The sequence below is a fragment of the Cherax quadricarinatus genome, chromosome 95, assembly GCF_038502225.1.
Source record: "Cherax quadricarinatus isolate ZL_2023a chromosome 95, ASM3850222v1, whole genome shotgun sequence".
Taxonomy (NCBI): Eukaryota; Metazoa; Arthropoda; class Malacostraca; order Decapoda; family Parastacidae; genus Cherax; species Cherax quadricarinatus.
In genome coordinates, this window is record NC_091386.1 from 6,565,738 (window position 1) to 6,582,065 (window position 16,328).

Below are 16,328 nucleotides of genomic sequence, written 5' to 3' on the forward strand. Positions count from 1 at the left end.
CAGATCATGTTAATATCTGATGGTCTGTCACTGACTTGTTCTCTTATTGTCCCACTCCAGCAGGCAGATCATGTTAATATCTGATGGTCTGTCACTGACTTGTTCTCTTATTGTCCCCCTCCAGCAGGCAGATCATGTTAATATCTGATGGTCTGTCACTGACTTGTTCTCTTATTGTCCCACTCCAGCAGGCAGATCATGTTAATATCTGATGGTCTGTCACTGACTTGTTCTCTTATTGTCCCCCTCCAGCAGGCAGATCATGTTAATATCTGATGGTCTGTCACTGACTTGTTCTCTTATTGTCCCCCTCCAGCAGGCAGATCATGTTAATATCTGATGGTCTGTCACTGACTTGTTCTCTTATTGTTCCCTTACAGCAGGCAGATCATGGTTCTCAAGGCATCAACCATCAAGGCAACGCCCTTCACTACATTCCTGCTGTTGGTAATGATCTTCGTCGTGGTGGTGTTCTTCCAGGCTCCTCCTCCCAGTCAGCCTAACAACAGTAATGACACTAACGTCTGGAACGATCACAGTCAACAAACTTTTGCCAGACAAATAGTAAGTTGTCTACCAGATCTTAAAGGAATTAAGTCACTTTGACATCGTGCAAATTCTATTGTCTGAAACTGATGTCCTGTTTTCTAATATTTTATGACTGCTGAATCATCGAAGACAAGTCGAAAAATATTTTGGAGGGGAATATCTTCGCATGCGGATTTATCAAGGTCAGTACCTTGACAAGACAGCCATTAAGAAAACCTTGGATAGTTAAATGTTACATTAAAGGCCTTTTCCCTCAGATCTCTCAATTCCACCTCTCTCCCATCTTATAATATTAAGATTTCCCCCTCTCTTCCATTGTCAGATTTTTTTGGGTTATCCTGGTGGGTAATTTACACTCTATGATAATTGTTCTTATGTGTACCCGAGCCTAAATAAATCCTCAGCTGGAGAGTACAGGTATAAATGGTCTCAGACGGAACGTAACAGAGCACTGCAGAGACACAGACCGAACGTAACAGAGCACTGCATTACCACAGACGGAACGTAACAGAGCACTGCATTACCACAGACGGAACGTAACAGAGCACTGCATTACCACAGACGGAACGTAACAGAGCACTGCATTACCACAGACGGAACGTAACAGAGCACTGCATTAACACAGACGATCGGAAGAACATAACAGAGGAACATAGAGCAGGCCTACTGGCCCATACTACGCGAGTTCTTCTCAAACCCAACCCATCTCACTCAAACACTCGTCCTCACATAGTTTAGCCAAGACACCTCGTGGAAGCCAGCTTATTACGCATTCATTTCTGTGTTTACATCACTTAGTGTATTAGAGTATTCTTGACTGGTAAAGAGTATGTTAAATACTTGTGTTCAAAATCGACAAGTTGAAGAATGAGATACTCACGCATCATAAGGGAAACTTTCCTGGGGTAACGTGTTGATACAAAGTGGCTTCATCTGTCCAAAACAAAGAAGAAAGGTTCACAGAGAGGAGGAGTTTGAGGTAATCAGTCTCTCAGCCTGGAATCGCTGTGTTCAGTCCATCAGACTTCAAGAAAGTACAGCATATGGTCGGAGAAGAGGCTTATATACTGTAGTCAGGTGAGTGGAAGCAGGAGGAGGAGGGGTAATAGTGGTACCATCCACTAGCAACTATTATATAGAATAGTGTAGCAACAGTGCTGGTGTTCCCACAATGTAACTATCATATAGAATAGTGTAGCAACATTGCTGATGTTCCCACAATGTAACTATCATATAGAATAGTGTAGCAACATTGCTGGTGTTCCCACAATGTAACTATCATATAGAATAGTGTAGCAACACTGCTGGTGTTCCCACAATGTAACTATCATATAGAATAGTGTAGCAACACTGCTGGTGTTCCCACAATGTAACTATCATATAGAATAGTGTAGCAACACTGCTGGTGTTCCCACAATGTAACTATCATATAGAATAGTGTAGCAACACTGCTGGTGTTCCCACAATGTATCTATCATATAGAATAGTGTAGCAACACTGCTGGTGTTCCCACAATGTAACTATCATATAGAATAGTGTAGCAACACTGCTGGTGTTCCCACAATGTATCTATCATATAGAATAGTGTAGCAACACTGCTGGTGTTCCCACAATGTAACTATCATATAGAATAGTGTAGCAACACTGCTGGTGTTCCCACAATGTAACTATCATATAGAATAGTGTAGCAACACTGCTGGTGTTCCCACAATGTAACTATCATATAGAATAGTGTAGCAACACTGCTGGTGTTCCCACAATGTAACTATCATATAGAATAGTGTAGCAACATTGCTGGTGTTCCCACAATGTAACTATCATATAGAATAGTGTAGCAACATTGCTGGTGTTCCCACAATGTAACTATCATATAGAATAGTGTAGCAACACTGCTGGTGTTCCCACAATGTAACTATCATATAGAATAGTGTAGCAACATTGCTGGTGTTCCCACAATGTAACTATCATATAGAATAGTGTAGCAACATTGCTGATGTTTCCACAATGTAACTATCATATAGAATAGTGTAGTAACACTGCTGGTGTTCCCACAATGTAACTATCATATATAATAGTGTAGCAACATTTCTGATGTTCCCACAATGTAACTATCATATAGAATAGTGTAGCAACATTGCTGATGTTCCCACAACGTAACTATCAAATAGAATAGTGTAGCAACACTGCTGGTGTTCCCACAATGTAACTATCATATAGAATAGTTTGGCAACACTGCTGGTGTTCCCACAATGTAACTATCATATAGAATAGTGTACCAACACTACTGGTGTTCCCACAATGTAACTATCATATAGAATAGTGTAGCAACACTGCTGGTGTTCCCACAATGTAACTATTATATAGAATAGTGTAGCAACACTGCTGGTGTTCCCACAATGTAACTATCATATAGAATAGTGTAGCAACACTACTGGTGTTCCCACAATGTAACTATCATATAGAATAGTGTAGCAACACTACTGGTGTTCCCACAATGTAACTATCATATAGAATAGTGTAGCAACACTGCTGGTGTTCCCACAATGTAACTATCATATAGAATAGTGTAGCAACACTGCTGGTGTTCCCACAATGTAACTATCATATAGAATAGTGTAGCAACACTGCTGGTGTTCCCACAATGTAACTATCATATAGAATAGTGTAGCAACACTGCTGGTGTTCCCACAATGTAACTATCATATAGAATAGTGTAGCAACACTGCTGGTGTTCCCACAATATAACTATCATATAGAATAGTGTAGCAACACTGTTGATGTTCCCACAATATAACTATCATATAGAATAGTGTACCAACACTACTGGTGTTCCCACAATGTAACTATCATATAGAATAGTGTAGCAACACTGCTGGTGTTCCCACAATGTAACTATCATACAGAATAGTGTAGCAACACTGCTGGTGTTCCAACAATGTAACTATCATATAGAATAGTGCAGCAACACTGCTGGTGTTCCCACAATGTAACTATTATATAGAATAGTGTAGCAACACTGCTGGTGTTCCCACAATGTAACTATCATATAGAATAGTGTAGCAACACTACTGGTGTTCCCACAATGTAACTATCATATAGAATAGTGTAGCAACACTACTGGTGTTCCCACAATGTAACTATCATATAGAATAGTGTAGCAACACTGCTGGTGTTCCCACAATGTAACTATCATATAGAATAGTGTAGCAACACACTGCTGGTGTTCCCACAATGTAACTATCATATAGAATAGTGTAGCAACACTACTGGTGTTCCCACAATGTAACTATCATATAGAATAGTGTAGCAACACTGTTGGTGTTCCCACAATATAACTATCATATAGAATAGTGTAGCAACACTGCTGGTGTTCCCACAATGTAACTATCATACAGAATAGTGTAGCAACACTGCTGGTGTTCCAACAATGTAACTATCATATAGAATAGTGCAGCAACACTGCTGGTGTTCCCACAATGAAACTATTATATAGAATAGTGTAGCAACACTGCTGGTGTTCCCAAAATGTAACTATCATATAGAATAGTGTAGCAACACTACTGGTGTTCCCACAATGTAACTATCATATAGAATAGTGTAGCAACACTACTGGTGTTCCCACAATGTAACTATCATATAGAATAGTGTAGCAACACTACTGGTGTTCCCACAATGTAACTATCATATAGAATAGTGTAGCAACACTGCTGGTGTTCCCACAATGTAACTATATATAGAATAGTGTAGCAACACTGCTGGTGTTCCCACAATGTAACTATTATATAGAATAGTGTAGCAACACTGCTGGTGTTCCCACAATGTAACTATTATATAGAATAGTGTAGCAACACTGCTGGTGTTCCCACAATGTAACTATCATATAGAATAGTGTAGCAACACTACTGGTGTTCCCACAATGTAACTATCATATAGAATAGTGTAGCAACACTACTGGTGTTCCCACAATGTAACTATCATATAGAATAGTGTAGCAACACTGCTGGTGTTCCCACAATGTAACTATTATATAGAATAGTGTAGCAACACTGCTGGTGTTCCCACAATGTAACTATTATATAGAATAATGTAGCAACACTGCTGGTGTTCCCACAATGTAACTATTATATAGAATAGTGTAGCAACACTGCTGGTATTCCCACAATGTAACTATCATATAGAATAGTGTAGCAACACTACTGGTGTTCCCACAATGTAACTATCATATAGAATAGTGTAGCAACACTACTGGTGTTCCCACAATGTAACTATCATATAGAATAGTGGAGCAACACTGTTGTTGTTCTCACAATGTAACTATTATATAGAATAGTGTAGCAACACTGCTGGTGTTCCCACAATGTAACTATCATATAGAATAGTGTAGCAACACTACTGGTGTTCCCACAATGTAACTATCATATAGAATAGTGTAGCAACACTACTGGTGTTCCCACAATGTAACTATCATATAGAATAGTGTAGCAACACTACTGGTGTTCCCACAATGTAACTATCATATAGAATAGTGTAGCAACACTACTGGTGTTCCCACAATGTAACTATCATATAGAATAGTGTAGCAACACTACTGGTGTTCCCACAATGTAACTATCATATAGAATAGTGTAGCAACACAGCTGGTGTTCCCACAATGTAACTATCATATAGAATAGTGTAGCAACACTACTGGTGTTCCCACAATGTAACTATCACATAGAATAGTGTAGCAATAATGCTGGTGTTCCCACAATGTAACTATCATATAGAATAGTGTAGCAACACTGCTGGTGTTCCCACAATGTAACTATCATATAGAATAGTGTAGTAACACTGCTGGTGTTCCCACAATGTAACTATCATATAGAATAGTGTAGCAACATTGCTGATGTTCCCACAATGTAACTATCATATAGAATAGTGTAGCAACATTGCTGATGTTCCCACAACGTAACTATCAAATAGAATAGTGTAGCAACACTGCTGGTGTTCCCACAATGTAACTATCATATAGAATAGTTTGGCAACACTGCTGGTGTTCCCACAATGTAACTATCATATAGAATAGTGTACCAACACTACTGGTGTTCCCACAATGTAACTATCATATAGAATAGTGTAGCAACACTGCTGGTGTTCCCACAATGTAACTATCATACAGAATAGTGTAGCAACACTGCTGGTGTTCCAACAATGTAACTATCATATAGAATAGTGCAGCAACACTGCTGGTGTTCCCACAATGTAACTATTATATAGAATAGTGTAGCAACACTGCTGGTGTTCCCACAATGTAACTATCATATAGAATAGTGTAGCAACACTACTGGTGTTCCCACAATGTAACTATCATATAGAATAGTGTAGCAACACTACTGGTGTTCCCACAATGTAACTATCATATAGAATAGTGTAGCAACACTGCTGGTGTTCCCACAATGTAACTATCATATAGAATAGTGTAGCAACACACTGCTGGTGTTCCCACAATGTAACTATCATATAGAATAGTGTAGCAACACTACTGGTGTTCCCACAATGTAACTATCATATAGAATAGTGTAGCAACACTGTTGGTGTTCCCACAATATAACTATCATATAGAATAGTGTAGCAACACTGCTGGTGTTCCCACAATGTAACTATCATACAGAATAGTGTAGCAACACTGCTGGTGTTCCAACAATGTAACTATCATATAGAATAGTGCAGCAACACTGCTGGTGTTCCCACAATGAAACTATTATATAGAATAGTGTAGCAACACTGCTGGTGTTCCCAAAATGTAACTATCATATAGAATAGTGTAGCAACACTACTGGTGTTCCCACAATGTAACTATCATATAGAATAGTGTAGCAACACTACTGGTGTTCCCACAATGTAACTATCATATAGAATAGTGTAGCAACACTACTGGTGTTCCCACAATGTAACTATCATATAGAATAGTGTAGCAACACTGCTGGTGTTCCCACAATGTAACTATTATATAGAATAGTGTAGCAACACTGCTGGTGTTCCCACAATGTAACTATTATATAGAATAGTGTAGCAACACTGCTGGTGTTCCCACAATGTAACTATTATATAGAATAGTGTAGCAACACTGCTGGTGTTCCCACAATGTAACTATCATATAGAATAGTGTAGCAACACTACTGGTGTTCCCACAATGTAACTATCATATAGAATAGTGTAGCAACACTACTGGTGTTCCCACAATGTAACTATCATATAGAATAGTGTAGCAACACTGCTGGTGTTCCCACAATGTAACTATTATATAGAATAGTGTAGCAACACTGCTGGTGTTCCCACAATGTAACTATTATATAGAATAATGTAGCAACACTGCTGGTGTTCCCACAATGTAACTATTATATAGAATAGTGTAGCAACACTGCTGGTATTCCCACAATGTAACTATCATATAGAATAGTGTAGCAACACTACTGGTGTTCCCACAATGTAACTATCATATAGAATAGTGTAGCAACACTACTGGTGTTCCCACAATGTAACTATCATATAGAATAGTGGAGCAACACTGCTGGTGTTCTCACAATGTAACTATTATATAGAATAGTGTAGCAACACTGCTGGTGTTCCCACAATGTAACTATCATATAGAATAGTGTAGCAACACTACTGGTGTTCCCACAATGTAACTATCATATAGAATAGTGTAGCAACACTACTGGTGTTCCCACAATGTAACTATCATATAGAATAGTGTAGCAACACTACTGGTGTTCCCACAATGTAACTATCATATAGAATAGTGTAGCAACACTACTGGTGTTCCCACAATGTAACTATCATATAGAATAGTGTAGCAACACTACTGGTGTTCCCACAATGTAACTATCATATAGAATAGTGTAGCAACACAGCTGGTGTTCCCACAATGTAACTATCATATAGAATAGTGTAGCAACACTACTGGTGTTCCCACAATGTAACTATCACAAAGAATAGTGTAGCAATAATGCTGGTGTTCCCACAATGTAACTATCATATAGAATAGTGTAGCAACACTGCTGGTGTTCCCACAATGTAACTATCATATAGAATAGTGTAGCAACACTGCTGGTGTTCCCACAATGTAACTATCATATAGAATAGTGTAGCAACACTACTGGTGTTCCCACAATGTAACTATCACATAGAATAGTGTAGCAATAATGCTGGTGTTCCCACAATGTAACTATCACATAGAATAGTGTACCAACACTGCTGGTGTTCCCACAACGTAACTATGATATAGAATAGTGTAGCAATACTGCTGGTGTTCCCACAATGTAACTATGATATAGAATAGTGTAGCAATACTGCTGGTGTTCGCCGAAAAATCAACTATTCAACAAGTGTGGTCAGGAGGACGCCGGCCCAGCAACCACCCCACTCACCACCACTCAAGGCGACACCACAACAATAACAACAAACATGGCTGCCACCAGCCCATCCTCCCCTCTCTTCCCCGGATTCAGCCTACCAAGTAGTCTCTCAGGTATGACCAGCGATCCAGATACCCTAAAGTCATGCATCTCCAACTTAGTTATTGAAAATATGAATCTTCGAGAGACGCTAACAAAACAAGACACCAGGATGACACAACTCGAGAACAAAATCCTCAGTCTTGAACAAAAGTTATCAACACCAGGAATGACTAACTGTGACAAGACCATCCAGACAGTCATAGCTATAGCCATACCCAACAAAGGTTGAAGAAGCAGTAAAAGAATGGAAGAACAACTTAGATAACCAGTTCAGTGACTACTTTGCTCTCCAAGAAGATAAAACTGAACAAGATAAACTATCGGACGCAGTAATAGTTAACAGTCCACTTTTTCCCAGTGATATGAACCAAACAAACAGTAAAGAAATTACTCTGCAGATCATAAAGGACCAAACAAGTGTTATTGTACCAGAGTCTGAAATAAAAGAAGCCAGGCTACTAGGATCCCATGGTAGAAAAAGTGTTATGCTTAGATTCCACTCACATGACAGGAAAAAAGACTTAATTATTGCATCTATTAAAGTAAAGAAAGAGGTATACATAAACGAGTGTCTTACCAAAAAACGTCAGAACCTCCTGTATAGAGTCAGAAAACTTAAGCGAGAGAATAACGACACAATACATCAATGCTTCACACGAGATGGGAAAATTCTTGTAAGGAAAACAAATGTAGGTCAACTGTACACAATCACGAACGAGAATGATCTATCACGATTTCTCAGGGATACTAATCTTACAGAGAATAACTAAACAATGTCAACTTAAAAGCCTACGTAGTGTAGTGTATGTTTTGCTCCATTATTGTTCAAATTTCATTGTGCAATCTCTTAGTAATTAAATAATCAACTACCTCATTTTGTGATTTTACTAGTAAGCATAAGTCACCTTATGTGATTTTGTTATTTACTATTGTTAGCTTAAACATTAGCTGAATTGATACTTTCTCTGTCCATATTACTACCTCATATATTTTTAAATACTATCAATTGATATTACTAAAATTAATAATTATCATTTTTACTAAAATTTCAATTTACTCTTAACATTTTTGACATTTAATAACCATTACTTGTCTAATTACCTTTACCTGTTTTAATACCACATTTACTATCTTAGAGTACTCTTAATTACCTTGTACTGCCATATAACCTCAAGTATAACTACCAGTGCAATATTGAATGAAATAAACATTACTTTTTCACTTTTTTGTAATCATTATTACTTACTAAAATTTTATTAAACACCATATTTACTACCAGTCAATTTTACTTTTGTACATTAAACATTATTTTATACTTCCCATAACATTTTGTTGCCAAATTTTCAAGTTTGTATATTCAACTCCAACCTTTATATTATCCTTTGTACCTGTGTACCTGTGTACCTGTGTACCTGTGTACCTGTGTACCTGTGTACCTGTGTACCTGTGTACCTGTGTACCTGTGTACCTGTGTACCTGTGTACCAGTGTACCTGTGTACCTGTGTACCTGTGTACCTGTGTACCTGTGTACGTATGTACCTGTGTACCTGTGTACCTCTACCTGTGTACCTGTGTACCTGTGTACCTGTGTACCTGTGTACCTGTGTACCTGTGTACCTGTGTACCTGTGTACCTGTGTACCTGTGTACCTGTGTACCTGTGTACCTGTGTACCTGTGTACCTGTGTACCTGTGTACCAGTGTACCTGTGTACCTGTGTACCTGTGTACCTCTGTACCTGTGTACCTGTGTACCTGTGTACCTGTGTACCTGTGTACCTGTGTACCTGTGTACCTGTGTACCTGTGTACCTGTGTACCTGTGTACCTGTGTACCTGTGTACCTGTGTACCTGTGTACCTGTGTACCAGTGTACCTGTGTACCTGTGTACCTGTGTACCAGTGTACCTGTGTACCTGTGTACCTGTGTACCTGTGTACCTGTGTACCTGTGTACCTGTGTACCTGTGTACCAGTGTACCTGTGTACCTGTGTACCTGTGTACCTGTGTACCAGTGTGTACCTGTGTACCTGTGTACCTGTACCTGTGTACCTGTACCTGTGTACCTGTGTACCTGTGTACCTGTGTACCTGTGTACCTGTGTACCTGTGTACCTGTGTACCTGTACATGTGTACCTGTGTATCTGTGTACCTGTGTACCTGTGTACCAGTGTACCTGTGTACCTGTGTACCTGTGTACCTGTGTACCTGTGTACCTGTGTACCTGTGTACCTGTGTACCAGTGTACCAGTGTACCTGTGTACCTGTGTACCTGTGTACCAGTGTACCTGTGTACCTGTGTACCTGTGTACCAGTGTACCTGTGTACCTGTGTACCAGTGTACCTGTGTACCTGTGTACCTGTGTACCTGTGTACCTGTGTACCTGTGTACCACTGTACCTGTGTACCTGTGTACCTGTGTACCTGTGTACCAGTGTACCAGTGTACCTGTGTACCTGTGTACCTGTGTACCTGTGTACCTGTGTACCAGTGTACCTGTGTACCTGTGTACCTGTGTACCTGTGTACCTGTGTACCAGTGTACCTGTGTACCTGTGTACCTGTGTACCAGTGTACCTGTGTACCTGTGTACCTGTGTACCTGTGTACCTGTGTACCTGTGTACCTGTGTACCTGTGTACCTGTGTACCTGTGTACCTATGTACCTGTGTACCTGTGTACCTGTGTACCTGTGTACCTGTGTACCTGTGTACCTGTGTACCTGTGTACCTGTGTACCAGTGTACCTGTGTACCTGTGTACCTGTGTACCTGTGTACCTGTGTACCTGTGTACCTGTGTACCTGTGTACCTGTGTACCTGTGTACCTGTGTACCTGTGTACCTGTGTACCTGTGTACCTGTGTACCTGTGTACCTGTGTACCTGTGTACCAGTGTACCTGTGTACCTGTGTACCTGTGTACCTGTGTACCTGTGTACCTGTGTACCTGTGTACCTGTGTACCTGGGTACCTGTGTACCTGTGTACCTGTGTACCTGTGTACCAGTGTACCTGTGTACCTGTGTACCTGTGTACCAGTGTACCTGTGTACCTGGGTACCTGTGTACCTGTGTACCTGGGTACCTGGGTACCTGTGTACCTGTGTACCTGGGTACCTGTGTACCTGGGTACCTGTGTACCTGGGTACCTGTGTACCTGGGTACCTGTGTACCTGTGTACCTGTGTACCTGTGTACCAGTGTACCTGTGTACCTGTGTACCTGTGTACCAGTGTACCTGTGTACCTGGGTACCTGTGTACCTGTGTACCTGTGTACCAGTGTACCTGTGTACCTGTGTACCTGTGTACCTGTGTACCTGTGTACCTGTGAACCTGTGTACCTGTGTACCTGTGTACCAGTGTACCTGTGTACCTGTGTACCTGTGTACCTGTGTACCTGTGTACCTGGGTACCTGTGTACCTGTGTACCTGGGTACCTGTGTACCTGTGAACCTGTGTACCTGTGTACCTGTGTACCAGTGTACCTGTGTACCTGTGTACCTGTGTACCAGTGTACCTGTGTACCTGTGTACCTGTGTACCAGTGTACCTGTGTACCTGTGTACCTGTGTACCTGTGTACCTGTGTACCAGTGTACCTGTGTACCTGTGTACCTGTGTACCTGTGTACCTGTGTACCTGTGTACCTGTGTACCTGTGTACCTGTGTACCTGTGTACCTGTGTACCTGTGTACCTGTGTACCTGTGTACCTGTGTACCTGTGTACCTGTGTACCTGTGTACCTGTGTACCTGTGTACCTGTGTACCTGTGTACCTGTGTACCTGTGTACCTGTGTACCAGTGTACCTGTGTACCTGTGTACCTGTGTACCTGTGTACCTGTGTACCTGTGTACCTGGGTACCTGTGTACCTGTGTACCTGTGTACCTGTGTACCTGTGTACCTGGGTACCTGTGTACCTGTGTACCTGTGTACCTGTGTACCAGTGTACCTGTGTACCTCTGTACATGTGTACCTGTGTACCTGTGAACCTGTGTACCTGTGAACCTGTGTACCTGTGTACCTGTGTACCTGTGTACCTGTGTACCTGTGTACCTGTGTACCTGTGTACCTGTGTACCTGTGTACCTGTGTACCTGTGTACCTGTGTACCTGTGTACCTGTGTACCTGTGTACCTGTGTACCTGTGTACCAGTGTACCTGTGTACCTGTGTACCTGTGTACCTGTGTACCTATGTACCTGTGTACCTGTGTACCTGTGTACCTGTGTACCTGTGTACCAGTGTACCTGTGTACCTGTGTACCTGTGTACCTGTGTACCTGTGTACCTGTGTACCTGTGTACCAGTGTACCTGTGTACCTGTGTACCTGTGTACCAGTGTACCTGTGTACCTGTGTACCTGTGTACCTGTGTACCAGTGTACCTGTGTACCTGTGTACCTGTGTACCTGTGTACCAGTGTACCTGTGTACCGGTGTACCTGTGTATCTCTGTGCATGTGTACCTCTCTACCTGTGTACCTGTGTGCCTGTGTACCTGTGTACCTGTGTACCAGTGTTCCTGTGTACCTGTGTACCAGTGTACCTGTGTGCCTCTGCACATGTGTACCTGTGTACCTGTGTACCTGTGTACCTGTGTACCTGTGTACCTGTGTACCAGTGTACCTGTGTACCTGTGTACCTGTGTACCTGTGTACCTGTGAACCTGTTTGCTAGCTAGTACCAACTACCTCATTTTTTATTTACTTTTTATTGTGCAATAAACTGCTCAACTTATTTAATATTACAAATCAGATCTTATTCCTAAACCAATATTATTTCATAGTGACTATCTGTCCATTTAACTTGTTTACCATTACTTAATTGTAGTCCCTTATATATTTTTTTTCCTTTATTTTAGCTTTATATAACTACCTTAGATCATATATTCACAATTGTTAAAATAATCAAGGTGCTATTCTCAGGTGCTAAAGTTAATAAGTTCACTATTTTGCCATTATATTCCAAAGCTCATTTATTTGATTACCACTTTATTGTTCACCACAACTTATATTAGTCCCTTTTATATTATAATTTTATATTATAATTCTAACTTTAAAGAATTACCTTTAAAGTACTACCTACTATCATATTCCCAAGCTCCATTATTTGATCATCACTTTATTTGTTCACCACAAATTATTTTAGTCCCTTTTATATTGTCTCCTTTATTTTAGCTTTAAAAAACTACCTTAGCTCATTATTTTTACATTTGTTAAATAATTCAGGTGCTATTTTTTTTAGCTTTAGAATATTTACTTTATTTTTTACTTAATTCTAACTATAGATTCACTACAAATCTTATGATTACAAGCATTGATCCTGATACCAACTTCTTATTTAATGACTTAAATGAATCAAACAGTTGCTGTAATTACTACACAGCAGAACAATCAAAGGCACTTCTCAGTGCCAACAACAACATAACTATCTTTAACTACAATATCAGATCTTTAAGCAAGCATTACGATGACCTCATAGCATTACTAAATTCCTTACATGCCAATATGTCCATCATTACACTAACTGAAACCTGGCTAAAGCCTGATAGTACAGATGTCTATGCCATTCCTGGTTACACAGCCATACACAACTGTAGGCCAGACCAACAAGGGGGTGGCACAGCCATATACTACTCAGACCAACTAGAATGTATCACTAATACTTGCACAAGGGATGAACATGGGGAATATATAATAGCTAAATTCAAATCCAAGTACCTACAAAAACCTCTCACATTGATAAACATCTACAGAGTTCCACAGTCAAACATTAGCCAATTTAGTCAAAATCTAGGAAGTATGATAACTGATGCACGCATGAACAAAGATCACTTACTACTCTCAGGTGACTTCAATATAAATCTCCTGCAAGACCAGGACCCACACGTTACTGAATTCACAAACACAATGAGTAACTGTATGTTACTACCAACAGTAACAAAACCTACAAGAGTTACAGAGACTAGTGTTTCCCTACTTGACCACATCTGGACCAACACCATATCCCCTTTAAAATCAGGCATAATTACAGATAATACCACAGACCACTACCCTACTTTCCTCATAACAACTCTTGGTAAACTACCCCAGGACACTACTAAAGTCACCTTCAGACTTCACAATGAGGCAGCCATTAATAACTTCACAACAGCAGTAACAAACATTGACTGGCACACTGAGCTAGAAATCTATACAGATATTGACGAATGTTTTAATAATTTTCTAAAAAAGACCCAATACCTTTATAACAAGCACTGCCCTAAAAAAACTAAACAGATGACAGCAAAGAGACTGAACAGTCCCTGGCTAACACCCAGCATTCTCAAATCCATAAATACAAAACACCGATATGAAAAACAGTACAGAATGGGTCACATATCCAGAGACCAAACAAAACGTTACTCGTCAATCCTAACCAGCCTGATAAGAAGGGCAAAAAAATTGTATTATGAGAACAGATTATCCAACTTACGAGGTGATATAAAAAAGACCTGGAAGACCCTATCAGAAATTCTGGGAACAAAATAGATATCACGACATAGCGAAATAAAATTAGCAAAATCAGATGAACCCCAACTCCCACCAACAGAAACAGCAAACAGACTCAATGACTTCTTCTCCACTATAGAACAAAACCTTGCCAATAATATCCCAAGCTCAGATACCCCACCAAATGACTACCTCACCGGCAACTACCCGAACACACTGTTCCTAGCTCCGACTAACCCATACGAAGTCTCCCTTATTATCAACGCACTGAAAAACAAGGCAGGAGATTTAAATACCTTACCACCCTTTATATACAAAAAAGTGTCACAAGTGCTATCACCAATCATTGCAACAATCTTTAACAAATCCATTGAATCCTCCACCTTCCCTACAGTTCTCAAAATAGCAAGGGTCACCCCGATCCATAAAGGAGGAGACCAAACAGAGTTGAATAACTATAGGCTAATATCCAACTTACACCCTCTCTCAAAAATCTTCGAAAAATTAATTCATAAACGAATCTACTCCTACCTTATCTCCCAAAACATTTTCAACCCCTGCCAATTTGGGTTCAGGCCTAATAAAAATACTAATGATGCTATTATACACATGCTAGAACATATATACACTGCAATAGAGAAAAAAGAAGTCCCACTGGGGATCTTCATTGACTTACGTAAAGCTTTTGATACAGTTGACCATGACTTGCTCCACAGAAAATTGTCACACTATGGTATAAGAGGGCACTCCCTCAACTACCTCAAGTCTTACCTCAGTAACAGAAGCCAATATGTGTACTCAAATGGGGCAAACTCTTCTGCACAACCAATTACAGTTGGTGTCCCACAGGGAAGTGTCCTTGGCCCTCTTCTCTTTCTCCTATACATAAATGACCTACCAAATGCTTCGCAATTACTCAAACCCACACTTTTTGCAGATGACACTACATACGTCTTCTCTCACCCGAGCCCAGTCACGCTAGCCAATACTGTAAACACCGAATTACAGAAAATATCTACCTGGATGAGGACTAACAAACTTACACTAAACATTGACAAAACCTACTTCATTCAGTTTTGTAACAGAGCTACAGATGTACCTCTTAACATAACGATAAACGGATCACCTATCACAAAGCTAACACAGGGAAAATTCTTAGGAATCCACCTCGATAATAGACTCAAATTTCATACACATATACAACAAATTTCTAAGAAAATTTCCAAGACTGTAGGCATACTATCGAAGATACGGTACTATGTTCCACAGTCAGCCCTCCTGGCCCTATATCACTCTCTTATTTACCCCTATCTCACCTATGGAATTTGTGCATGGGGCTCAACAACAACTAACCATCTCAGACCACTAATTACCCAACAAAAGGCTGCAGTTAGAATGATAACAAATTGTCACTACAGGCAGCACACTCCACCAATATTCAAAACACTCAACCTACTCACCATACAAAACATCCATACTTACTACTGCACCTATTACATACATAGAACACTTAACTCTGATATTAACCCTCCCCTCAAACATCTCCTTGCCAACCTCAACAGAACACATGACCATAATACAAGGCACAGATCACTCTTTGATGTTCCTCGTGTCCATCTCACACAATGCAAAAACTCAATGCACATAAAAGGCCCTAAAATCTGGAATTAATTACCTGTAAATATAAAAGAAACACTACCTGTTTATAAATTCAAGTCTCTTCTCAAAGATCACTTACTCACCCAAAACCAAATAAATACTGAATAACTGAACCTTATAAATTGTATATCTTAAATGTTTC

At 40.0% G+C, this 16,328-nt stretch overlaps 1 protein-coding gene across 1 annotated transcript in view; it reads left to right on the forward strand.

The window, feature by feature from the left end:
• LOC128703961 (uncharacterized) overlaps positions 1 to 16,328 on the forward strand; it is a 92,843-nt gene that overhangs the window by 23,032 nt on the left and 53,483 nt on the right. Inside the window, exon 2 of the mRNA XM_070104942.1 lies at positions 381 to 564. Within this exon, the coding sequence (XP_069961043.1) occupies positions 391 to 564 (174 nt within the window). The 5' untranslated portion in view covers positions 381 to 390. The remainder of the gene's footprint in view (positions 1 to 380; positions 565 to 16,328) is intronic.